Source organism: Halichoerus grypus, chromosome 4, assembly GCF_964656455.1.
Source record: "Halichoerus grypus chromosome 4, mHalGry1.hap1.1, whole genome shotgun sequence".
NCBI classification, from domain to species: domain Eukaryota; kingdom Metazoa; phylum Chordata; class Mammalia; order Carnivora; family Phocidae; genus Halichoerus; species Halichoerus grypus.
This window is the reverse complement of record NC_135715.1, coordinates 179,011,547-179,037,438: the sequence shown is the minus strand read 5'-3', so window position 1 is coordinate 179,037,438 and position 25,892 is coordinate 179,011,547. Positions and strand designations below refer to the sequence as shown.

General features: G+C 40.1%; 1 protein-coding gene across 3 annotated transcripts in view; it reads right to left on the bottom strand.

Moving 5' to 3' along the window:
- Positions 1-557: 557 nt before the first annotated feature.
- Positions 558-25,892, bottom strand: part of ACSL3 (acyl-CoA synthetase long chain family member 3) — a 71,113-nt gene continuing 45,778 nt past the window's right edge. For 2 of the 3 annotated variants that reach the window (XM_078071364.1, XM_036098702.2), the window contains 13 exons: positions 20,549-20,726; positions 19,264-19,373; positions 18,258-18,396; positions 16,075-16,225; positions 14,697-14,820; positions 14,382-14,453; positions 12,939-13,078; positions 11,572-11,744; positions 9,647-9,721; positions 8,398-8,589; positions 6,937-7,051; positions 4,861-5,018; positions 558-1,283 (listed from right to left, as the gene is read on the bottom strand). In XM_078071364.1, the coding sequence (XP_077927490.1) occupies positions 1,126-1,283; positions 4,861-5,018; positions 6,937-7,051; positions 8,398-8,589; positions 9,647-9,721; positions 11,572-11,744; positions 12,939-13,078; positions 14,382-14,453; positions 14,697-14,820; positions 16,075-16,225; positions 18,258-18,396; positions 19,264-19,373; positions 20,549-20,726 (1,785 nt within the window). In that variant the 3' untranslated portion in view covers positions 558-1,125. The remainder of the gene's footprint in view (positions 1,284-4,860; positions 5,019-6,936; positions 7,052-8,397; positions 8,590-9,646; positions 9,722-11,571; positions 11,745-12,938; positions 13,079-14,381; positions 14,454-14,696; positions 14,821-16,074; positions 16,226-18,257; positions 18,397-19,263; positions 19,374-20,548; positions 20,727-25,892) is intronic. The other variant, XM_078071365.1, reaches the window with a different exon arrangement.

Here is a 25,892-nt window from a genome sequence, read left to right as displayed (position 1 = left end):
AGTATCAGAAGCATTCTCCATGTTTCTGTATTCTAGTGTAGAAAGGTTCTGTTTAGAAAGGATAAGGTGCTTTTTTAATAAGTTGCCAATACACACACACACACACACACACACACACACACAACCAGTGCAAACTATCAAGAGAAAGAATCCTCATTTTGAAATGCGATAGATTACACATCTAGACTAAAAGCATCGGAGTGGATAGAATAGCTTTCCATGACTGAGGTGCTGTAAATATAAACATTAATAAAGAATAGCTTCCTATCCTTTGCTTCTTAAATCCCACCCTAACTTTTAGAACTGCTTCCAACTTTAAAAAAAGTTTGGACATTTTCATAGTCCAGAGCTAACGAGAAGACCCTGAATGCCCGGAGGCTAAGCTACCAGAGACTACCCACTGGTGCTACATTTGCTGTGTTTTCTTCTTTACTACTGAACATAACCCTCTAGTGCTATCTTGTTTCATGCAGCACCAACCAAACTTCCATTTTTTCCCTAATAAAAAATAAATATATATAGAAGACGCTGTCAGGCATATATTCACAAGGTCTCAATTTCTTAAAACATAAGTATGGGTATATTTATTTCTCTCAAATGCATACAAGACAATAATTACACAGCAACAAATCTTTTGTTCAACAATGATTTGATTCATAAGCGTTTGAATTTACATAATTTCACATCCATACCCTTGCATTTTTAAATACTGTAAGTACAAAAGCCCCCCAAATAACCAATTCTTATATTTCCTATTTATCCCTCTATACATCCGAACTTTAAAAAGTTACAAACTGAACATTATACAGAACATATAAATCATGTTTAAAAACTTGAGGTTTTAAAATCACTGTTCCCCAAAATGATTGAGAAAGTCCTCATGCTGACAAGTGCAGTCCTAGGTGGTAAGGTAAGTTGGAAAGGGGGAGAGAAAGAAGAGACAGACACCAGTTTGCTGTCTTAATGTTTTACTAATCCTGTCAGTAAAAACGGCGACGTCATGAGAAGTAACAGTTTAGGTTTACTATGAGGAACGGGGTTTGCCTCACAGTTGGAGACATGCACTTCAAGTATTTTCCTATTTGATCTGAGCTCCCTGTAGCAAACGATGCTGAAAGAGAAGAACTATTTTCTTCCATACATTCGCTCAATGTCCGCCTGGTAATGTGTTTTAAGCTCTTTACGTTTCAGCTTGAAGGCATCTGTCACCAGACCAGTTTCGGGGGTCCACGGTTCTGGGCTCAAACGAATTTTTACTGGAATTTCGAATTTTTCTAGACTCGCTGAGATGGGGGAAGAAAAAAAAATGTAAAATGCAGAGGCATGAAAAATGTACAATTAAAATTCTTAGCAAATAGTAAACTTTTCTAGTCTTAGAGCACCCATCAAAATGCACAAACATCCCATGAATCTCACCTCTAAATAATCCATCCCTCAAAAACACTACAAGTAAAAATATATAGAGATATGTATGAGAATTGTAATAGCAAAAAAACTTTTAAAAAATCTACATGGCCATCAATAGAATGCGTTAGATTCAGTTATGATGTAGACATAAAATGGAATATAATTCAGTCATTAAAAATAAGATCTATGGGGCGCCTGGGTGGCTCAGACGGTTAAGTGTCCGCCTTCGGCTCAGGTCACGGTCCCGGGGTCCTGGGATCAAGTCCCACTTCAGACTCCTGCTCAGCAGGGAGCCTACCTCTCCCTCTCCCTCCGCCTGCTGCTTCCCCTGCTTGTGCTCTGTCAAAAATAAATAAAATCTTTGGGGAAAAAAAAAATAAGATCTACATGGTACGGTGTGTAAAGATATTTGCAATATATATTATTAGGCTTTAAAAAAAAAAAGTTTTTTTTTAAATACCAGATAAATTATACGCATCTAGATGTGTAGGACAAGTATACACCCAACTATAAACTGTTTACCTCTAGGAGCTAAGATCCACAATTAAGGAAAAGCAAATGCCACACACCTATTTGTTTTCAGTTTATTTTAAGGAGATCACTTTAGAAACTAAAAAATAAAGTTTAAAAAGAATCTTGTCATTGAACCAGAATATTCAGCATAAGCTTTGAGGACAGAATGTCGGCTCGCTATTGTGTTCCTATACACTGCTGGATACCAGCAGATTCTCAATAGCAGGGGGTTGGAGACGGGGAGAGGGATGGAGAGAGAAAGGGAGGGTTGGAGACAGGGAGAAAAGGGAGAGGTTTTTCCAGCATTCATTCAACAAATATTTATTGAAAAAAATTACTGTGTGAAGTGCTTTACTAAACATTCTTTTTTTTTTTTTAAGATATTTATTTATTTGAGAGAGAGAGAATGAGAGAGAGCGAGTACATGAGAGGGGGGAGGGTCAGAGGGAGAAGCAGACTCCCTGCCGAGCAGGGAGCCTGATGCGGGACTCGATCCAGGGACTCCAGGATCATGACCTGAGCCGAAGGCAGTTGCTTAACCAACTGAGCCACCCAGGCGCCCTTTACTAAACATTCTTAAACACTCTTTAAAAAACACAAGAATAGTTTCTGTTCTCAAGTGGAATAAAATCTAACAATGATAAACAGGTAACCGTATAGCCATGATTACACACACACACACACACACACACACACACACACAGGCACACTTGCTCACTAAACTGAAGGTGTAAGTACCTTGGGAGCAAAAGGAGTATGTTAACTCTAACTTATAAACATAGACACAACAAGGTTTTCTCTCCAAAGACTGAAGCTATTTCAGGAGTGCTCCCCTAGAGGGAAAACCACTGTGAGCAAAAGCAGCAAGGCCTGGACGTCAGGACTTATGGAATAGTTCCTTTTTGTTCTGTTGTGTTTATATGTTAAAGCAAATATTTTTATTTTCTTTCCTTTTATTCTCTTATCTATAATAATAGGTATTAATAAGCTAACTGCATACAGAGTAAGAGCAAAAATTGCTCAAGAGCTCTGCATCCTCTTCTGCAAAAAAGGTCACTGCATTTTCAGCTGTGTGCTAGGCAGCTTTACTGCATTAGGCAGGAGTCTTTGTTACTGTCCTTACTTAGAAATCAACTGTGTTCTCAGGAGATGTACACCGGTGCCAAGCGGACAAGCGATGATGGACTGGGACGTCAGTTTTGTGTATGAGCTGGGCTAGGCTGGAGTTCCCAGTTACAAACACTAATGCAGGTGTTGCTCTGAGGATATTTTGTAGGTAGGATTATGTCTATAACCAGTTTACTTTATGTGAGGAAAACTGGCCTAGATCATCTTAGTGGGCCTGGTTTGGCCAACTGAAAGGTTGTAGGAGCAGAGCTGAGGTGCCCCCAAACAAAAAGCAATTCTGCCTGTGGTCAGCTGCTGCCAACAGGCTGCCCTCCCGATTTCCAGCTTTGCCTAAGTCAGCCCCCAAAAATCACATAAACCAATTCTTCACACTGAGTCTCTCTATGTAACTACTAATTCTGTTTCTCAGGTGTAAACCTAATACAGATTTTGCCTAAGAATGAAGTTGGATCCCTTCTTCACATCATATGAAAATGAACTCAAATGGACCAAGGAGCTTTTAAATATAACAGCTGAAACTGTAAAATTCTTAGAATAAAAAATAGGGTGTATCTTTGTGATAGATTAGGAATGGTTTCTCAGATAGGATACCAAAAAAAAACCTACCTTTTGTAATTCAAAGGATACCATCAAAAAAGTAAAAACACAACCCACAAAATGGGAGAAAATATTTACAAATTGCATATCTGGTAAGAGCCTTGTGTCTAGAATATATAAAGAACTTGCACAATTCAATAATAAAAAGGCAACCCCATTTAAAAAATGGGCAAAGGGGCACCTGGGTGGCTCAGTCATTAAGCATCTGCCCAAAATTCGGCTCAGGTCATGATCCCAGGGTCCTGGGATCGAGCCCCACATCAGGCTCCCTGCTCAGCGGGAAGCCTGCTTCTCCCTCTCCCACTCCCCCTGCTTGTGTTCCCTCTCTCGCTCTGTCTCTGTCAAATAAATCTTTTTAAAAATAAATAAATAAAAATAAAAAAATGGGCAAAGGATCTGAATAGACATTTCTCTAGAGAAGACATACAATGGCTAATAAATACAAGAAAGGATGCCAAGCATCATTAGCCACCAGAAAAATGTAAATCAAAACGAGATACCCTACTTCATACCCACTAGGATGAGTAGAATCCAAAGGATGAACAGTAACAAGTATTTCGAGGACGTGGGGAAACTGGAAACCAACACTAGTGGGGATGATAAAATGATGCTACCATTTTAGAAAATAGTTTGGAAAATCTGGGAAAAAATAGTCTGGAAAATAATCTGGTACTTTTGTCTCAAAAGATTTAACATAAAGTTGACACAGGCCTAGCAGTTCCACTCTGAAGTACCTACCCGGGAGAAATGAGTACGTCCACACAAACCCTTGCACATGAGTGTTCACAGCATTATCCATTACCAACCAAAAGCAGAGCAACCCACTGCAGCCCCCCCAACACACACACAAAAAGGTGGATAGGACATATCCGTAAGTACCGGTACGCTACCGGTGCAGAAAATGCGGAGAAGAGTCTTGGACAGTTCCAGGTGGGCCGGGGTGGCCAGGACCCAGCTGAGTAAGGAGAGAAAGGGCGACCCGGAAGACAGAAGCTGCAGGGACAAGGACATTCTGACCGGTGCCCGCCGCCACGGGAGCCCGTGACGGGCGAGTCCTGGGGAGGAGCCTGGATGCAGGCCTGAGAAGCCTGTTTTTCTATCCAACGGCAGGAGACACAGTTGGTTTCCGAGCAGGAAATGATGTCCCCTAAGCCTTGTGACAGCAGAGCAAGTAAACGTGAGCCTCGGTCCTCAGTCTGCTTCACAGCCACTCACCTGAAATAGCAGCTTCAGAGAGCACTTTGAGGACCTCGTTTTCCATTTCACAGCTGTTACACAGCTCCTCCCAAGTCCCATGAAGTCCTTTCTTTCGAGCGAGTTCTGTTAGTTCCTTTTGATTTGGCACAACAAACCCAATGACATAAGAATGATAACTGAAATACATAAAGGACAAGCGGGCTAAGGGTCTAAATGGCACAGCGTGTGAGCGGGTGTCAGCGATAACGCCGACGCCGTCAATTCATGACCACTTGAAAGAACATACGTGACGCGCATATGGTACTGAGCACTTACCTCATGGAACAGCCACTTCTACCGTATGATTCATAGTATGTTCAACGCTCAACAGAGTTCACTGCTAAATAAACCTTCATCTGATATTTAATAGCAAATTTCAACTAGGTGTTAACTGTTACGAATACTTCCATGTATACATTTTTTAAAAGAAAATTACAAATATCAGAAAATTCAACTTTGGAAAAAAATCAGTAATTCACATTAACAGGTTAAACAAAAATAAAAACTCATGTAAATAGAAATTGTATCTGGGTGGCTCAGTCAGTGCAGCATCTGACTCTTGATTTCCGCGCAGGTGATGATCTCAGCGTCGTGAGATCGAGCCCCGGGTCAGGCTCCACACTCAGTGCAGAGTCTCCCTGGGATTCTCGCTCTCCCTCTGCTCCCCCTGCCCCTGCCCATGCACTCTGTTGCTCTCGAATGAATAGATAAAACCTTTTAAAAATATACTTGAAAATTTAAAAAAAAGAAATTGTATCTAAAGAAAATTGGCAGCAAATCAAAGTAATGTGGTTGCATTTATTTTCTTCTTTTGTTACCACGAGAACTGTGAATAAAAGAGCTTTAGGTACGCCTGCCAATGGCAGTAAGAAATAGCCAACAGCATCAGGAAGAGAAGGGCAGCCTGGTTAGTATCACACAAGTAAAAGCCAGAACTGTAGCAGCACTAAAGAAAATATCTCATAGCTAACTAAAGGGCTGAATGAGTTATGATTCAATGTAGTAAATCTTTAAAGTCTGTTTCTAAATTGGTTCTTCTGATACCAGATTTTAAATTTCACAATAACTATTATGTCAACTGCTGCAGTAAGGTTCCTAGGCTGGCCACCAAGTATCTGATCATTAACACTGGAGAATAATTAATACATATAAAACTCTTAGGGGAGGGGCACCTGGGTGGCTCAGTTGGTTAAGCGACTGCCTTCAGCTCAGGTCATGATCCTGGAGTCCCTGGATCGAGCCCCGCATCAGGCTCCCTGCTCAGCAGGGAGTCTGCTTCTCCCTCTGACCCTCCTCCCTCTCATGCTCTCTGTCTCTCATTCTCTCTCTCTCAAATAAATAAATAAAATCTTAAAAAATAATAATAAAAAATAAAATTCTTTAAAAAAAAAAAAACAAAAAAAAAAACAAACTCTTAGGGGAAAATGTCATCAGAGTGCCGATCTAAATTTCCAACACATTTCCCAGGAATACATTTCTGGGATTTTTAACTTTAAACTCTCCTTCCCTCCTTCCCAGCTGCCTCTGTATCATTACAGACTAGAGATGCTAGGAGTTCAGCCACAGCTTAACATAGCTTAAGGCAGAGCTCCCAGCCCTGGCCAGGGTCTGAAGTAGGCTCGAGTCTAGAGCGGGGTAGCTAAGTGCTGAGCAGGGTTCATGAAGCTTGATGACTCCCATCCTCAACTTCCTTCTTTACTCCCCTTTGCTCTGGACTGGTTCTGGGATGCTTCCCTGTGCAGCGGGGCGGGTCGCTGGGGGTACCAAGGCAGCAGGAGGGAGGACTTGACTTTCTTCCCCTCCCTACCACACAGGACACCGCAGTGAGATGTAAAGCAGAAAACAGGGACACAGAGGAGGACGAGGAGGGGAGGCATCACAAGGACAGAATCAGTTACTGGTTTTCCTGAGAAGAGGACTCTCCCAGAGACAACAGATAAGAAGGAAGAAGAGTTCTTGGTATAGTTTTACAAAGAAGATTCATCTAGGAAGGAAATGCCAAAACCACACAAAATGTTTGTTTGAAGTAAAAGTAACAGAATTCTACTTTCTTACCTGTTTGCATATGCGCAAATGTTATCTATAAGGGAGAGGTTCTTCAGAGCTGCCTCTACTTTCCCAAGAGAAACATATTCTCCCGCCTGCAGTTTCACAAGGTCCTTCTTACGATCTGTGCAAAACAAAGGCCGGGAGGGGCCACATGGGAGCATAGAAATACCTTGAATACACATGAATATTGCCCATTCCTTAAGTAATTTGCTATCAGTTAAGTCTATTATTAATAGTTACACCAAAACTAAAAGTACACAGTATATTAGGCCCTAATTTTTGTACCATTAAATAAATTCTTTCAAAAAAATAAAATCAGCTTCTGGTCAAGAGCGCCCACCATCAGGGCTTCGGGCATGTTCTGCTGAACAAGTGTGTTCCTGCAACCCATTAATACCAGGAAGCTGAAGAGTTCTCAGGGACACGTGAAAGCTCACATTCTATCTGGAGAGAAGCACATCCCCTCCATACAGAACAGTAAGGGTAAGGGTCAAGCCTGTCCAACCTGCTGATCTGGAAAGAATTCCTGCAAGTGAGGCCTGGGCTGAGTCTCGAGGGAAGACGGGCGCTGACCAAGTGCAGCAGCCATGGAAAACGACAGACAGGCCCGCTTGAATCACCGCAGCACGGTGGGGGAGGGAACGGCCAGAGGCGGAGAGGTGGGGTTGGGCTACAGGACAGAGGCGCAAGGAACCAAGCCCTTAGCTGCCACTAGAGTTTTCTAGCAGCAAAGGGGCCCAGTGAGATCAGTGCTGAGGGCTCACATGGCCTTTGAGATTGTGTGTTTAAGGGGGACAAGTATGTCCCAGGGAGGAATTTCTTGCAATAGGGTGACGGAAGGTGCAGGCCTGACCTACGGTCATGGTGGGGCAGAGAGAAAGAAGAGAGTATCTTGAGGCATGTTTCACATGATAAATCAGTAGAAAATGGGTAAGACATGGGGAGGGCACTAAACAGTCTCATCTCCCCCAGGCTTCTAGGTAGCATGACTAGGACAGAAATTCTATTAACGGAGAAAAAAAATGTAAGAGGGAAGGCAGGGAGCTATTTTTTGCCCCCTGGGTCCTAGTACTCCAACTGCCAGGCTTCCTTATTCTCACAGGCAAGGCCAGGACATGGTTCCAACAGGAGAGAGCCTGTCCAATAACCTCTAGATAGCAAAGAGCACACAAAAATAAATATTCCCTACTGAGAACTGGATTCTTTCAGGGTTATCTAATAATTAAAAATACCACTCCTGTTGAACAGATTTTGACATCTCCTAAAATGTCAGGCCTTAAAACTTCCTCACAGTTTATTATAAAATTTTATATTCCAGGGATGATACAACAGACCCTATCAACACTGCAGGAGATACATTCTTATATTATTAAACAGTTTCCCTAAATATACAGTTATCTCTTTTGTAAAACTATTTCAGAAACATCCACTGTCAGAAAACATATGTGTATGTATTAGTTGGCTCACCGATAATCTTTAAACAACCATCGGGGTCAAACTCCCCAATATCTCCAGTACAGAGCCACCTCTGTCCATTTTCATCTTCAAAGAAATCAGCTGTCGTTTTTGCTTCATTTTTGTAGTATCCTATTGTCACGTTTTGGCCACCAATAAGAACTTCACCCCTCGGGTGTGGTTTATCGGTATTAAAGTATCCACCTAATAAACACAAAATAATTAACACTTAATTCAAAAATTTTATCCCTATATACAGTTGTATGAAAATTTGAAACTATTAGTTTCTAAATAGGGACATCTGATTTTAATCCAATTAGTTTCCCAAAGGAAATGAGGCAGACAGTATAAATGAACAAAAACTCATTAATGTAAAACTAGGTGCAAAATTTCAGTTGCTTACCCATAAGCACTGATGCTTTTAAACTACTACTCCAAGCAAAAATTACACTAAAAAATCCAACATCTGTGGTATAAAATAATCATGTGTACTACATAGGTAAACTCCTTTAAGGATTCTGTAGAGATTCCTATATATCTGATAAAAGTATTAAATCATGTAATTCAATAAAACACATCTCCAAAATCAAATTACACAATGTTTACAAGATTTATGACTGGCAGATAAGTTCAGAATGACTCCAAGTTTAAATTTGTTAAACATTTTCACTAATTATGCTAAAAGGTAACTGAAAAATGGCAGCGAACCCTCAGAATCTTTACTCTGTATAAAAAGAAAAATTTAGCCAACCAATCACTGATAATGTATACACAGAAAGAATCAAATAAAATTTTTAAAAAGTGATTAGTATTTAAATGGCACAATAGATTTGTATGAAATTATAGTAAAAATTTCCTTCTGATGATTCTAGATTGAAGCCATCAGGGAAAAGGAAGAAAAAAGAAAAATCCTCAGTTTCATATATTATATTTTATGATTTTGCTGCTACAAAATAAATTTATGATCATTCCTAGTTTACTGACATCATTCATTTAGGAGATTTCTCAAGTTTTTGCCGTAATTCTTGGTTGCATTCATGTAATAAAATAAGCAAAATAAAAACAATTTTAATTCTTCAGAATCATTCTTGAAATAAGCAAAATAAATGCATTCATATAGCTCTAAATAAAATAGTTCTATTAGACAAAAAAAGCACTTGTGGGTGATTTTATATTCTAAAGTAAGAAAATGAAGCACAATTCTAATTTTAAGGTTTAATATTATACAAATTAATGGTCTGTGGTTAAAATAGGTTATTACCTTCCTCCCAGTTCTTTAATTTGATTTCACAGCAAACTAATGGTGCTCCCACTCTGCCAGTATTGTAGTCCCATACTAAGATGCAAATGAAAAAAGGTATTTGATTACAGTGGTGAATAAACAGCTTGATTTTTCTAAATTACCAAAAATGATGATTTATCCCAAAGCTTTGACATCCCCAGAGAATCTTTAAAAGCTGGAGTCACAAAATGGTGAACCACAAGCTGTGTGGCCCACACAGAGTTCTGTTTTTTTATTCTGAATTGGTTATTGACATTTAAAAATCAAGACAATTTCCCCAGAAGTGTGGCATCTCCAGGACCAACAGGGCTGGCATTTCCAGCACAGCAACAACCGTAGTCCCCATTAGATGGGGCGCGCCTGCTCCAGCTCCCCCCGATTCCTGCCTTACACCCACCGCGGATCTTCGTACCTCAAGGCCCACTTCACTCACTGAAGTAGCTGCCTGGCTCATGTGTCTGGAGCCCCTATCTTAAAGGATGATGGATCACAATGGCTTCTCCCCCCCGTTCCACTTTCTTATTAGACCGGACGGCTCTGCAGTACAAATAGCCTCTCCAATCTTCTCCCATCTATCACTATTACAAAGTGAGACCTCTAAAGCCTCCCCGACATCAGCTGATGCTATCACCCTATTTAAACTCATACACAGGAGTTCAGAAGACCAGGCTGGAGATTAACTTTCAAGGATCTGGGAAAAGCACACACCACTATTGTGAATTACTACTGCATTATGTTTCCTCTTCAAAGATCATTCAAGTATCAGAAAAGGCTGATATTTAAAATTCACAGAATGTTTTGTTTACAACATAAGCTGTAACTGATGAATCACATTCAATGCAAATCTTAAAAACAGAAGCTATAAGGATCATCAGAAGAAAGGAAACATAGATGCACATATTTAAGATTGCTTTTTTATTTCCTGCAAAACAAGACTTAGAAGTAGCTTCCAAAATATAGAAAACTGAAAACAGGAAAATACAGAAGTAATGTAAGATAAACCTGACATAAGAATGGTACACAGCAACACTGAAGGTAAATAGGGGAAAATGATCAGTTAACAGGTTTAGTACCTGTCAGTATCTAGAAAATACAAACTAGCTTTTCCTAGTACTGAGAAGCAAAATAACTTTCCTCCATAAAAGGGACACATGAGGCACTTTGGGATTCATCCAGGAACCACTTGGGTAGTGGATCACCTCCTCAATCATGTCACCATGATAAACGCTAGAAATTACATTCTATAAAACTGAATCTGGTTTCTCTCTCATTACACAGACCACCCCCATAAACCACTTCCGAGTTTGAGCTTTAATACACATACCTAAACAACTGTACAAAACATGTTAATGTTTTTCACAAAAAGACATTTAATAACTGATATAAGAAAATAAATGTAAATAATACAGCCAATGCTTGTTACTAAAACTTCTTTTCCAGACGCTAAGTAGCTTTTAATATGATGTATCATAATCTAACATGAAAGACTCCTTTAATTGACTATTAGATGTACCCAATACTTAAAAACTTTATCAATAATCACAGTACTTAGAATTTACCATTATTCTGCTACACAAATACCTTAACCACCTTTTTTTTTTTTTTAAAGGTTTTATTTATTTATTTGACAGAGAGAGAGACAACGAGAGAGGGAACACAGCAGGGGGAGTGGGAAAGGGAGAAGCAGGCTTCCCGCTGAGCAGGGAGCCCGATGTGGGGCTGGATCCCAGGATGCTGGGATCATGACCTGAGCCGAAGGCAGATGCTTAACAACTGAGCCACCCAGGCGCCCTTACCTTAACCACTTTTATCCTTCATACTGCAGAAAACAACCCACGACCAAAGAATACAGGGAGTCACACCCCAGGCTCTGCTGGACACACCACCCTGTGGAGAGCACCAACCTTCTGTAATTGTTCCTGCACCACAAGATTCAGTCAGTCCGTATCCCTGACCGACGGGGCAGCAGAAACAGATGTTCATGAATCGCTGTGTGGTTGCAGAAAGCGGAGCACCTCCACACAACAGAAGCCGGATACTTCCACCGAGCAAGCCTCGGACTTTTCGGAAAATAAACCTAGAAAAGAGAGAGAGAGAGAATCAGAGGATTTGAAGCTGAATGGGATCTTCCAGATCGTTCAGACTAATCTCCCAATTTTGATATGTGAGATTTTGAGAGTCAGGCTCGCCCAAAGCCACACAACCAATTCAAGAGATTCTCTCACTCACTATTTAAATCTTAATTTTTTATAGTTCGACCAAGTAAAGAACATATGATTTTTCTCTTAAGAACTTTTCAAGTTAATATCTGAAATCAAAACTGTCAGGTTTAAAATTTTGTATAGTAATGGCAAACCCATGTTTATGGCCACAGAGCAATTAGTTTTATATTATGTAATACACATATTAATACTGAATAATCCCATTGTATCTTTATAAAATTTAGCATTAAAAGCAAATTTTTTTTTTTTGCTTTTGTTTACTTCATTAGAAATATGCACATATTTGAGGCACCTGGGTGGCTCAGTCAGTTAAGCGTCTGAATCTTGGTTTCGGCTCAGGTCATGATCTCAGAGTCGTGGGGTCGTGGAATCGGCCCTGCGTCGGGGTCCATGCTCAATGTGGAGTCTGCTTAAGATTCTCATTCTCCCTCCCACTCTACCCCTACCCCTGCATGCACACACACACACACACACACACTCTCTCAAAGTGTTTTTTAAAAAAGAAATGTGTACATATTTGTACAATCTCTTTTTAAAATAAGGCAGAAAAAATATAAAGTTTCAAATAATGTGGAGCATCTGGAAACTCTACTAATATTCCCATAAGACAAATTAAATGCCATACATTGTTTTCTAATTTCTAAATTATAATTAAATCTACTTACCCAGCACTACAAAAACAAAAAGTATCAGGTCTGTGGTAAAACCTATCATTTAACACTTTAAACACTCATATTTAGTTGCCATTTTATATTCATATTGAAATAAATTTAAAAGCAAAGAAAAATTATTTCTAAAAATAACTAAAATCACACACGTGTCCACAGAAAATGAAAGCAAACTATTAAATACAGTAAAACTGTAAGTGAAATGTTTTTTCAAATAACACTGCAATCTTTTTTAATTGCTCATATTCTTATCCAAGATGGATTTTTAGAGTCCCTCTGACTTTTTAAAACCAATTCATTTCTTGTAACTATCTCAATTACCTGGGCTAATGATATGAACAAAATGACTAAGTCACCAAAGAGAGGGGGGAGTCATCTGACCTGTCACACAGTGGAGTGCCACGGCCTTTGGAAATCTGTTCCATTTTGTAATTATAGGCCAGAATAAACAGATTGCGTTGGAAACTACTCATTTCGTTCACTTTATTCATAACGTTTTTGTAGATTCGATCCATGATTTCCTAGATATATAAAAATGAGTTAATACCGTCAACAATGCTATCAGCTGCCTTCCATATTATATCTGAACACCAGATAAATATTTCTATCAGTATTGAGGCATTTTAGAAGATATAGTCTATCAGGAATAAACTTTTAAAATAGAGCCACAGCTAGTTTAAAAATGAGGTTTCTGTAAAAATTTTTCGTAACACAAACATACCTAGATGCTCATGAGTGGGGGGGAAAAGAAAGAAAAAAATAAAAGCCTTAGGGCAGAAACAGAATCAGTACTGATTCTTTACATGGCTTGCTTGTCTTGTTTATTTTGGAAAAACTAAGCTCACTACATAAATAACAACTGTATGAAATGGTTTTTAAAATTCTCATAACCTTATCTTATAAAAATACAGAGAGTCACATTCTTTGCTCACAAAAGGACCAAAGGGTTATTTTGGTTGGTTGGTTGTCTTTTAATGCTGCACTCAGGAAATTTTCCTTCTCTGCACTACATTTAGCTTGCTAGGACCATTACTATGAAGTATATATACTTCAATGACTTGAAATGGCTTTCCCTTTACAAGTTTAAATTGTATTTCATTTTACATGAACTGAAGATTACATGAACTAAAAAGTAAAATATTACACTACAGAAACTATACACCTACAGAAACTACAAAGTAACTATGTAACTTGGCTTGGATGGGGTTACTCAGGGATCTGGTAATGATTCCCAACACTTTCAAACAAAATCAGAAGCCACATAAAACTCACACTAAGGAGACAGAAAATCGTTACTCTCCCATTTCCACTCCATTCCCAGGCCCCTGCCCATGCCTGGTATGTTAGGATACATAGTGTTTCTCAGGTAATTCAAAGGTGCACCACTTCTCTGTCACTTTTTTTGGTGACTAGGCCAGATTGTTCCTGGGGACTCAGGAGGTAATTACGCAATTTGCTCAGAGGAGAAGGAAGTGCTATCAAACCTTCCCCCCATCTCCTGCTGGGCTTCAGGGTTCTACTAATAGCAAACATATCATGAAAAGGATCTGAATAAGAAGCGACTTTAGGGAAAGGATGTGATACTATCACAGGGAAACTGAAACTGAGTATTTAGTAAATTTAAAAAATGAATAAATAAATAAAGTTAAAAAAAAAAAAAAAGAAAGACTGAATCAATCCCACAGAGCATAAGGCAATATAATCAATAAGGAACAAATCCTACATAAACTACCCTGCCAACAGTTAACTCTTCCACTAGCATTCAGGCTCTGTGGCCGGTGACACTTCTCTAGTACGCAACATTAACTAACGGTCGATTCTTACCGGAACAGCTGCCATCAGTGTTGGTTTCAACATGGTTGTATCCCCTTTGCTTCCTTTTTTTATTTTTGAAGACTAGAGAGAGAAAAGGTGATCTATATAAACTGATCCTTATTTTAGAAATCCGGTGAAATTCTTAGACCAAAAAGTGTATTATAAATTCATCATTTTAATTTACTTATTATAAAAACTTAAAAACTTAAAAGTAATTATTTTTAAATGATTAACTGCCATCCTTACATTGTCATGCTGATACAGAAAAACGTGTTAAAAAATTACAATTTTTTAGTATCTGAAGTCACAAGACATCTAACTTACCTGATCTGCTAAAGTCTGTGGTGAAGAGTAGCCAATGCGGCATCCGTGAGAAAGACAAACAAGCTCAGCACTTAATTCTAAAACATGGGCCAGAGGCAGATAGCCAATGTAAACATCTTCCTCTCTAAAAGAAAAGGAGATATAAAAGCATCCGTCAGGTGTCATCTCTGCTGGAAGAGACTGCAAAGCGAGCCTGCCCACATGGGGAGAAAGGGAGACAGACACAGAGAGAGAGAGCGCACACGCATGCCTGTGTGCACGCTGGGTGGGGAGGGAGGGGGAGGCAGACAGACTCTAGGGAGTGTGTGGTGGGGGGAGGGGGGGTAGTAAGGCTACAGCTCAACCTAAAGCCCAGAGGCTGTCTCCAGTGCTACACGAAGGCACTCACAGATTACGAGTGCTACAGGAGCAATGTGCTAAGAAGAAATGGGGGCTGAGGGGCCAAAACAAGAAGGGGTCTTCTGTAGGACAGCAGAAATCATCCAAAGAGGAATGGTCTTTAAATTTAAAGCTCGTGGGCTCCCAAACAGAAAGTTCCAATTGAATCCACAACTGCTGGCCAGGGATTTTACAAAAAAGATTCCTGTTTTGAAAGTTACTTAGAAGTAATAAATGATACTGTACATAAGAAAATGTGTACGTATGTGTGTGTATGTATTTCAAGAACTGCCCCCACCCCAAAAAAATATGAAGGGCAAAGACTAACCCAGGGAACTACTGCTCTTAATTTTTTCTGAAAAGTTATCCATTCATAAGAGAAATCTCTCTCTCCATCCCTAAATTCAGTTCCATAGTAACCTGTGTGTGAGTGTAATTTCTGTGCATAAGGGCATCAAAGATACCCAAGCACTACCACGGCCCCTCATCAGTCATCAAGTACTGACTCCTCTACCACCCTCCCGGTCCCATCTGGCTTCCCCGCCGGTCAGTCTCTTCCCCGCAGTATGCCCACCCTGGCCCTGTGGCTGCTGGAATTGGTCTTAAAAAGAAAAATCAGAGACTGAATAAAGCTCAATAAATATTGGAATAGATGAAGCTATTTGTTCACCTGAATTTTAACATATTTAGGTATAAAAATGACTATAGCAGCAATACTATCAACTGATTAAATTAAGGGATTTAAGTCAGATAAAATTTACACTTTTCAAGTAAAAGGTAAATATTAACAATGATATATATGAAACGGTATTTTAAACCTTACAACTAAAACTATTTAATTAATTTTAAAGTTCCTCTCATTTTTTTGAAGGAACTGCCTACTGTAAACAGCCTCTGAAAGACTAATTTAGCCACACACCACTCCATGGCACAAACAACGTTAACGTAACAACCAGCACCAACAAGGGACTACTTCATACGCGTTGACCATGTGACATACCCCAGTCCTGGAATCCGTTCCGCCATCCCAGTTATACCAGCAATAATGTTACTGTGGGAGATCATGACTCCCTTCGGAAGTCCTGTGGATCCACTTGTATACATGATTACTGCAATATCTAAGGGCCCTGGTTTGCTAAGAGGTTTGTTTTCTGCATTGGAGAAAAAAAAAACATACACACACACACACACATTTCTGAGAAATGTAGTCATATCACCCATTTTTTTCATAATCATGTTTGATAACTCAAGTCGACGACTGTGAATTGTATTCATTCAGGTCAACAAAACAGATCACGTCCCCGCACATACAGGACACATGTTCTACTGAGATCAACAAGCCATGAATCTATAATGTAATAAGAGCTATGAAGAAAAATAAAGACAAGGTGAGATGATAGTAGAAGGTATTTAGATGGAAAAGTAAAGAAATGCTTTTCTGGCACGTTGGTATTTTAGTAAAGACCTGGATACAGTGCACAAGGGAGCCATTGAAACCCTGGAACTGGGAGAAGATTGTCTCACGTAGAAAATAAGCGGGAGCAAAGGCCCTGACGCAGCAGCCAGGACCGTATCATGCAAGGCCTTGGAGGCCATGCTAAGGACTTTGGATTGCACCTGGAGTAGAAATTTGAACAGGGGCTTGTCATCACCAGTGATGAGGGTCACTTTGGCTGCTACGTGGCTGCCTAACTTAGGGAAGCAAGGCAGTAGGGAGACAAAAGGCTATTCCAGAAATTCCACTGTGACATAGGGTGGTTGGGCTAGGGTACCTAGACACTTGCTAAAAACCGTTCTCTGCCTCACAGTGGTGAAGTGACCCGGCTACAGTCCGAACCCTGGATTCAAAGACAGTGTCCTCCAGTTGCACAAACCTAAGGGCCACAGCCCACATCCTGGAGGGGACACGGCAGGAAGGCAAAGAGAAGTGGGTCATGGATGGCACCCCCTGAATTAATCCTGGCCCTCCCCTAAGTGTGGACTGCTTAAATGTGGGGGAAACAATTTTAAACATGTTGCTGAGTGAACCCTTCCTTCCTACATGAGGAGACATATCCCATGACAACAGTCTTCATTCCAGTCCTTACTTCCTAGCCTTCCGTTCACTCCGCCATCCCAGGGCACCATTCCCCACCACCTCCTAGAAACTGCTCTGAGGTGGGCCTCCTGCAATGCCTGTGGCATCAGCTCCTGCAGGGCGCCTGCCCTCGCTGCCGACCCCTGCCCTCGCTGCCGACCCCTGCCCTCGCTGCCGAACCCTGCCCTCGCTGCCGAACCCTGCCCTCGCTGCCGACCCCTGCCTCCAGGAGAGGCCCCTTTCACGCAGCCTCCGTGAAGCACACACTGCACGCCTTCCTCCTGCCTCTGACCCACCCTCAGTTGCTTCTTTGGAAGCACCGCTTTCCATGGGTGACCTCACCTCCTTCCACAGCTATACATAACACCAAACTTCTAGCTTCTAACTCCAAACTTAACTCCAGAGTATACGCCACTCCCCACTAAATATCCACATCTGAATGTCGCACTAGCACTTAAAATTCCGTATGCCCAACATTAATGTCAGCAGAACCCCATTCCCATTCCTGAGCTGAGTGCTTACATCTAGTTAATCACTGAGTTTCCAACTACAAAGGAAATACAGTCCCAGCACCCTAGCAGCTTTCGGGATATTCATCAACACCCGTATACTTTCGAACATTTCCTGACACTTATTTGAGAGTAGGAGTTTTTGGCATCACCATGCCGAAGTGTTCAGGTGGGGGATAAAAAGATGTTCCCTCAGGAAAAAACAGAGTTGGGGCAGGGAGTGAAAGAGGGGATCTAGGTTTAGCCACTCCAGCTATCTGTTTGTACTTATAGATAATCCACACAGGACTAGTTTAATGGCATTATTTAGAAAACTAACTTTAAGCCACTGAAAACTATCACAAAACAGAAACAGGAAACCTGTATAATGTAAAAGGTATTTGAATAACTACTCCTTTTAGAACAATAAATTAATGTGTGTATTCTCCCTTAAACCCTACTTTAAAAAGAGTAGAGGAAAAGTATAGAGTGACCTTACTTCCCAAAGTGATGGTCTAGAACATGATTTGTCCCTGATCTGACTTCAGGGTCTGGAACCACTGCGGAGAACACGGTCACTGTAGAACGACCCTAAGGAACTGGGAAGGTGCGCCGTACCTCTGCTGGCCTTGGCTCCCAGAGCCTGCACTGCAGCCATCGTGTGCACGATGACGCCCTTGGGGAACTCGGACCACGTTGGTGGCTTACCGTCCACAGTGATGATGTGCCGCAGGCGCGGGACTAACGAAACTATATCCTGGAAAAACACAAGCATTCATTACGTTCTTCGTCACTGTTTCAAAAACAGCTTAGCAAACAGTCCCAGACACAAGAAAAGTTTACCATAATCCATGAATTATTAATTTCTTGCCTCCAAAAAAACGGTGAGGGGGTGCACTGGTATGAATACTACTCCTTTCAGATGGAGAAATACGGCCTGAAATTTAAATTGCTATTTTATAGCACTAGATTCACTGTGTGTGCCCATTCTTTGGTAAAATCCTAATCAGCAATGTCACTTCCTCACAAAATAGGCATATAAACACAGGCTGCCTGAACTACAGAGTAGCCACAAGTCCTATATGTTTTTAAGAGGCTCATAAAGATATGGGGGGAGGGGGAGGGAACTCACTTATAAATTTGGGTATAAAAAACCCAGCAGACATTACTGTTTTCACTGGGAGTCGTCTACGGACTTTCAAAACCTTTCTCCAACAGTTTCATAAAGTCTCTTTTTTCCCTTTAAAAAATTCTAGAAACTCATAATGACTCAATGCTTCAGAAATAATATAAAGGAATTACTATTTCAGAAACCCTTATAATTTATAAATTTACTGAAAATAGACTAGAAAACAAATGAACACAATAAAGAAAAAAGGTAATCCCTTTACCTTAGACACGGGCATACCATGTTAATGATCTGTAACTCTCTGCACTACTTATTACACAAATATGTATGAAATCTACTTTTTCTTTTCTAAAGGAAAGGAAGAACGTATGATATTCCTAAAAGTTTACAAAGATATTCAGGATTTTAAAGATCGTAAAAGTATCAATATTAGAGCTCATGACACTGATAGTTCTGGAAGTTCTGGACAGTTATAAAAATAACCACAGTCCTCACCTTCAACTTTGTTTGCAAGAGTTCTTTACTAGTAATGATGTTGGTCACCTCTGTTTCATTCAATCCATGAACAATAGCTGGACCTCCTAGAGTAGCATACAACGTAACAACTACAGAGAAAAGAAGGGCAAGTCAAATATTCCACATTTCATGGAAGTACTAAATGTAACTAAAGTCTCTGAAAGTGGTCATGAATCCTAATGGTATAAAGAACCCTAAATCGTCAGATCCATAGTTTATTATGTAACTGTTCCATGATTATCTAAATTATTTCAATATACTAATAAACATTATGCCCACTCACTCACCCCTTCCTAATTTCCCCGAAGATTTCTAATATTTTAAAACGAAATTTTTAAATTTTATTTCACCTACAGATGTTACTCTGGGATGCCACAATGGAAGGAATTACTTCTGACTCCTAAAATATCAAAGCCTTAGTTGTTAAATACTTGGTACTAAAATATGAAAAAGAGTACCTACCAGTAAGATAATGCACTGAGTATCAGGTTGAAGGTGTTATATATGTTAAGAAAACAACATGAATAGGTGGCAGTACTGCTTATTCTAGTAGAAAACTCAAGAAAAACATTCTTAGCCATGTTGAAATTTAATAATCATCTTGTGGACTTTGATTTGCTTGCTGCCTAAGTCACAGAAGTCAGACTTAAAGTGACTTTAAGAGAGAATTATTTCGAAGCTTCCCAAAAGAAGCAAACTATAAGCCCACACCCATGAAAACAAAAAGATATGTCAGTTTTAAAAACCAGTGGAGCATTTACAGCAAGATATCTGGTAAAAGTATCTCTTCTGCTCCATCTGAAAGGTAAGAGAATGTCCATACTTAACATCCCATTTTGGCACCAAGATCTATGAACTAAGCTTCCAGAACTACCTCACAGTCTGGGGCATCCAGACTGCCACTTAAATAACAATATAAATATTCCCTGTCCTTTCACCTGGCTCGTGGCTCCGAGTAGTGCAGTTTCAGATGTCAACTGCTGCTACCAACAGAAGTGGGGACGAAGTGACACTTCACAAGAAGATTCCTGAGAGAACCAGCAGCCGAGTCCGCGAGGCCCCAAGGCCCCTATTAACAGGTTCCAGTCCCCTTACTACACTGACTACACAATTTGTTCCAAAGCAGACCTCTAACTCGAAGTTGTAACAGAGCGGTCCCCTGACTAGATGCAAGGTAGCAATTAACTTCAGAATTTTAAAGAGTGAAATATTTATAATAAACAGCATCCTATCTCCCACACAGAAGATCAGAAAGCCCACATACGCTGAAAATTATACATAAAGCACGCCTGCGCAGCAATCATCCATTCGGCTCTGGTTTCACAGAAGATGGCGATATTGGTCTTTGGTTTCTGACCCAACATCTGTAAACCATTTCCAAAATTAAGAGCTCTAACGAAGACATCTTCATAGGAGAGCCAATTATAGTTTCCAAGAATAACCTGATAAAATAAAAAACATACAAATACCTTTTAATATAACCAAAATATTATTTTCCAGAAAGAAGCCAAGATTCCAAATTTTATGACAAACCAGTTATGTTTGCACATATGTATTTTTTCCTAACAAAAAGCTAGAAAGTGAATTTCAAGTGAAAAAAATCTATTTTGAAAATAGCTATTTTGCAATAACTTCTATGACAAATCTTATGCTACATCTTCAATTGTAATGGGGAGTTTTTTAAAAATCTTCAGGGTTTGACAGGATCTTAAAGGTCAGCTTTTTTGTCAAAAGCTCATATATTGGTAATTCATTTATACATCATTTACTTAAACAATTTAGATGTTAGCTTAAAATTTAGCCTAGTATCAAGTACTAATGATACCAAAAATTAACTTTCCCTCTACTTATAAATTCCCAGATTTCACTATCAAATGGTAATATGATTTACAAACAGAAACTGGCTAGACCCAAGATAACAGACATATTTATGGCTGTTTAATTTGAATTGCCCCCTCCCGTACTGAACTCTAAACAAGTCTATTTACGCAACCAGAACTAGTTTTATCATTCATCAAAGCCTTTCCGCTGAAGCCTTAAATAACCACTGGCACCACTGGGCTTTCAACATTTCATTTGTGCTTACCATAAGTAGAGGTAACATTAAGTCTTCATTGGTAATAATCATGTTTTTAAACTGGCTAACTTATTTTTCTTTAGGAATTTTCTCCAACTTAGATTAGACCATAAATCCCCAATTACATACAGACTGGATAAAAAGCTCCTCGCACTCCAAATACATACATATTTTCCAAACGTGGCTGTTTCACTCATATGTCTCATACACCTTAAAACTAACCACATTCATTTCCCAAAATGCATCCAACATTTCTGGGAGCTCTTGGAATAAAAGACTGGGTGAAGACAGAAATGGGGAGGGGGGAAAAAAAAAAAAAAAAAAGGATAAATACTGCCCTCTAGTGTCCTATTCCATAATGGACTTAGGGAATAAAGTCTTTCTTTGATGGATAACGCAACTGGATTTAAAATATTTATTTAACTTCACTGGTCCCAAACTCTCACCTTGCTCTGCACCCCCATGAAATGCTCAGCACGGGGAGCTCCAATGACTTCAAAAGGAGCTCTGTGGGGGTGAGAAGACAGATGAGAACTTGGCCAAAACGTGCACGAACTGGACTACAATTAAGAATTTTACACTCCAAAGATTAGCATGAGCTACCTCTTAGATTCTAGAATCTAAATGATGAGCTTTGTTAAGTTTCAGAGAATGTATATATTCCGAAAGGTATTATTATCTACATAATCCAGATCTTTAAACCCATATGATACAGCCACCATGTGGCAAAAGAAATCAAATCATGAGTCTAATTCAAGTGTAACTAAACTGTTTCACTTAATTCTTTAAACCACTGAATCTCCTAGTAGTGATCTTTCCCATAAAGATTACATTTCAAGGCCCCTATCTACCCCATAATTTTGACTTTTGCTGGAAAAAATTCCCAATTCTAACTCTGTCCCCATGGTTAGCTTAAACCTGAAATTAAACTCATTTACTTATTCCCTGTCCATACTGCTGAAGAATACCCAAACTCATTCTCTATCCAGGATCACAGATCTCAACACCCAGCAATCCTATAAGGACTCCCTGGGTCTACTCATTTTCTCACCCTCTGAAATGGCTACTTCTCTCTACTCAAATATCCTCCACTCCCTCCCTCCCTTATCCCTGTCCAGGTGATAAGGTGATAATACTGTCTCATATATCACTGAGAAATTAGAAATTCAACGGAAATGCCCTTATCTTCTTAGCACCAAGTTTAATAACCTACATACATCTGTACTCATATTCTTCGCAGTTCCCCTCATGGTATTACAATGGTTGAACTGTCCCTAACAATAGCCAAACTTACAAGGACTTTACTTCGAAGCACTTCCCAAATTTCTATCTCCAGCCACCTCTACTTGCACATCCAAGTTCAAAAACCTTACGCTGGCCTACGAAGCCCTAAGGGACCTAGCCATGCCAGGGTCTCTGTGCTCCTATCCAACCTTCTTCTCCAGACTCACCTCCCCTAACTCGTTACTTCCTGTAAATACAACTTTGTCCTTTCTGTCCTTCAAACAGGTTGTGCCAGGGCAGGAACTAGGATGAAGCAAGACAGGTGCCAAGGGCACAGGATTTAGAGAGTTACTCACTCTCAGCATTTGAATACCTTCTTCAACTTTGCACCCCAAGTGCCTCACCCAGCTGGGCTCATTCCAGTTTCAGAGCCAGTGGGCACACACCCTATCCCACTGCACAGAAGGTTCATTACCCAGATCTTTGCAAAGTTGGCTCCTCTGTTGTTCAGGCCTCCACTTAGCCATAACCTACCAAGAGAGGCTATCCCTGATCTCCAATCAGCTTTATGTCTTCGTAGTAGTTATTAATCTGTTTACTTGTTATTGTCTCTCTTCCTCCCATACAAATGTAAGACCCATGAGACGAGTAACCTGTGTGTCCTGTTCATGACTGTCTCCCTAGCACCTGGCATACAGTCGGCACTCAGCAATTATTTGCTATACATGTGGAATGAACAGTGTAATTAACACAATTTCCATTCACTTTGGACCTTGAGTCTTCTGACCCCTTTCTGCTCCAGGAGCCTCATTTTTTTTTTAAGACTGTTTGAAAAAAAAAAAAAAAATCCACATCCGCCTAATCATTTAACCTCTAGAGCTACTTTTCTTCTGCCTCCATTCCAGTGCACACATCCTTTGCCTACCACCTCTTAAATATTCTCACCCATGACCCATGAGACACAAGTATGTTCAATTTTCCCGACTCTGAGTCACGCAAGGGAATGACTAGTGTGGCTCTGGAAATGACGACTGTGAAGCCTTTGAGCAGCTTCCTCATTTGCAGAGGTAGCGGGAGAGTTAAGATTGGCCCTATGGTCGCTTTCATGTCTCACATTTAATTGGCTATTGTCATTCTGGAACAGGTGTGACAAACACATGGGTAAACATCAATGGTATCACTCAGACCGCCACTGCCCAGAACAGAGGAACTTAGTCATTTACTTTGTTCAGGAACAGATGAAATTAGATGCTTTGATGATGCTAATGATGAGGGCCTCTTATCTCAGAAGATAAGCTATAAAAATAAAACGGAGATACCATACAGAACATTCTGTAAAATAAAAGCACACAAATACTTCACCATTCAGAACCCTGAAGAAAGAGACAATCAAGTAAAAATCAAGTTTTCAGGTAGCTGAAGTCAACCAGTGCAAGTCCAGGACTTTTCTTTTCCTTTAGCCACTCAGAAGAGAAATATTTCCAATTACACACTTCCCTGCCTTCTTCAACAAAGTACACCCGGCTTCACAGAACCTTTCTCTCTGCGAATGAAGATTATTAGAATGTACTGTGAGGGAGCCAGGGAGTGAAAATCTTCAACAGGTCTGGATGGCTGGTGGTGATCCTGAGGAGGAGGGCGGCTAAGCTTTGCCAAGTTCACTCTGTGCTAAGCACGCTGCAGCAGTAGCTTATGAGACTCTCTCGTAACTCTAGACAGAGTTACTCTTAGTACCCCTACTGTACAAAGGAGAATACTGAGGCATCGAGAGAGTCAGCAGAACGTGCTCAAAAATCACACAGCGTAAGTAAGTGACAGGACGAGAATATGAATCCGGGCAGACTCATTCTTGAATCTAAGCACTAAATCACAAGGCTCCAACCGCACCACAGAAAGGAGACGGGGTGTTACTGGGCAGGTGAGGGAGGCGGCCCGAAGGTCTGGGTATCTTTAATTCAACCATTATCAGATACCTTCTGGGGTTAATCCCTAAGCTTAGCCCCCAAAACAGGAAGGAAGGAAACTTGCAGATACTGCTACACCACTAGCTGGCTTTTTCAATTCAAGGTTATTTTCAAATATGGAAACCATTAATGACGATACATTCATGGGAAACACGCGTGCGCACCAGTTGGTAAGCACTCAGCGGAAGCCACACCAGTCCAGGCAACTCCACTCTTACCTAAGCACCAGCTGTGCAATGTCCCCTTTTTACTCTCGTATCAGAGCAGATGCTGCTTCTGCCGCAATACAGTGGGTGTAAACAAGAAACCAAGGGGGGGTGAAGCCTAGTTGTTTATAACACCCAGCTGAGGTACCCACCGTCCAGTGTGCAAACCACCGCTACCACTGCAACACAGACCAACAGAAACTCGAGTCACGCTCTTCTTGAGTAAGGCTGGCAGAAAACACGTGTTTCATTTACTATACAGGAAACCTAAAAATTTTACTTTCCCAATAAGCCTAATTTCATATAGGAAGAATATAATATTTTCTGTATCAGAATATAACCTATTCTATAAAGACTTCCCCAAAAGTCTGACGAATCACAAATGCCAATTTGAAGGCAAATGCCAATTTGGAGGCAAATGTCAACAGTAGAAAGACTGAGTGAGATCCTGTAGACAGAAAAGGCTAAGGAGTTTTTTCACCTTCTAACTTTCCTCTTTGAGTTCACAGATTTCCTTGTTGAATAAACAATGACTACAACAAAGCCACCATGGGCAGGACAGGAAGGAAAAGGCCACATATGCAAACACACAACAGGGAAAAACACTTTCCTTGTGTACAGTGTGTTATCTGGACACATTTAAGGAACAACTGTGAAAGCTCTAGGATTTTGTCCTAATTACACTGATAAACTGAATTAAGAAGGAATTTCATATTTACCATACTGATCTCCTTTTTACATACTTGGAAGCTACTTTGTTGCTCTAAGTACTGAATGAGGACTGAGAAATAGTGCCAGTCCCATAAAAAGCCTGTAACATGCAATTCTGGAGAAAAACCTCCTGCTAACAGAGGACTTCTGTTATATATGCTGAGATTAAAAACAAGGGAACCCAATCTTTGAATTCAAATAGCATTAGACCCAGAAACAAAAATGAATGTTTTTAAGAGGAGGCATACGAGTGGAAAACTTTAGCCCTCAAAAACTGTAGTGTTTTGGTATCTTTTATAACTACCAGATCTCTCAAAGACGAAATCAAGGATGGTATACCCTAAAAAGTAGCAACTAACTATAACAAAAACTCAGACACCATTATTTTTTTTTTTTAGACACCATTATGATACAATGTTTTGCAAG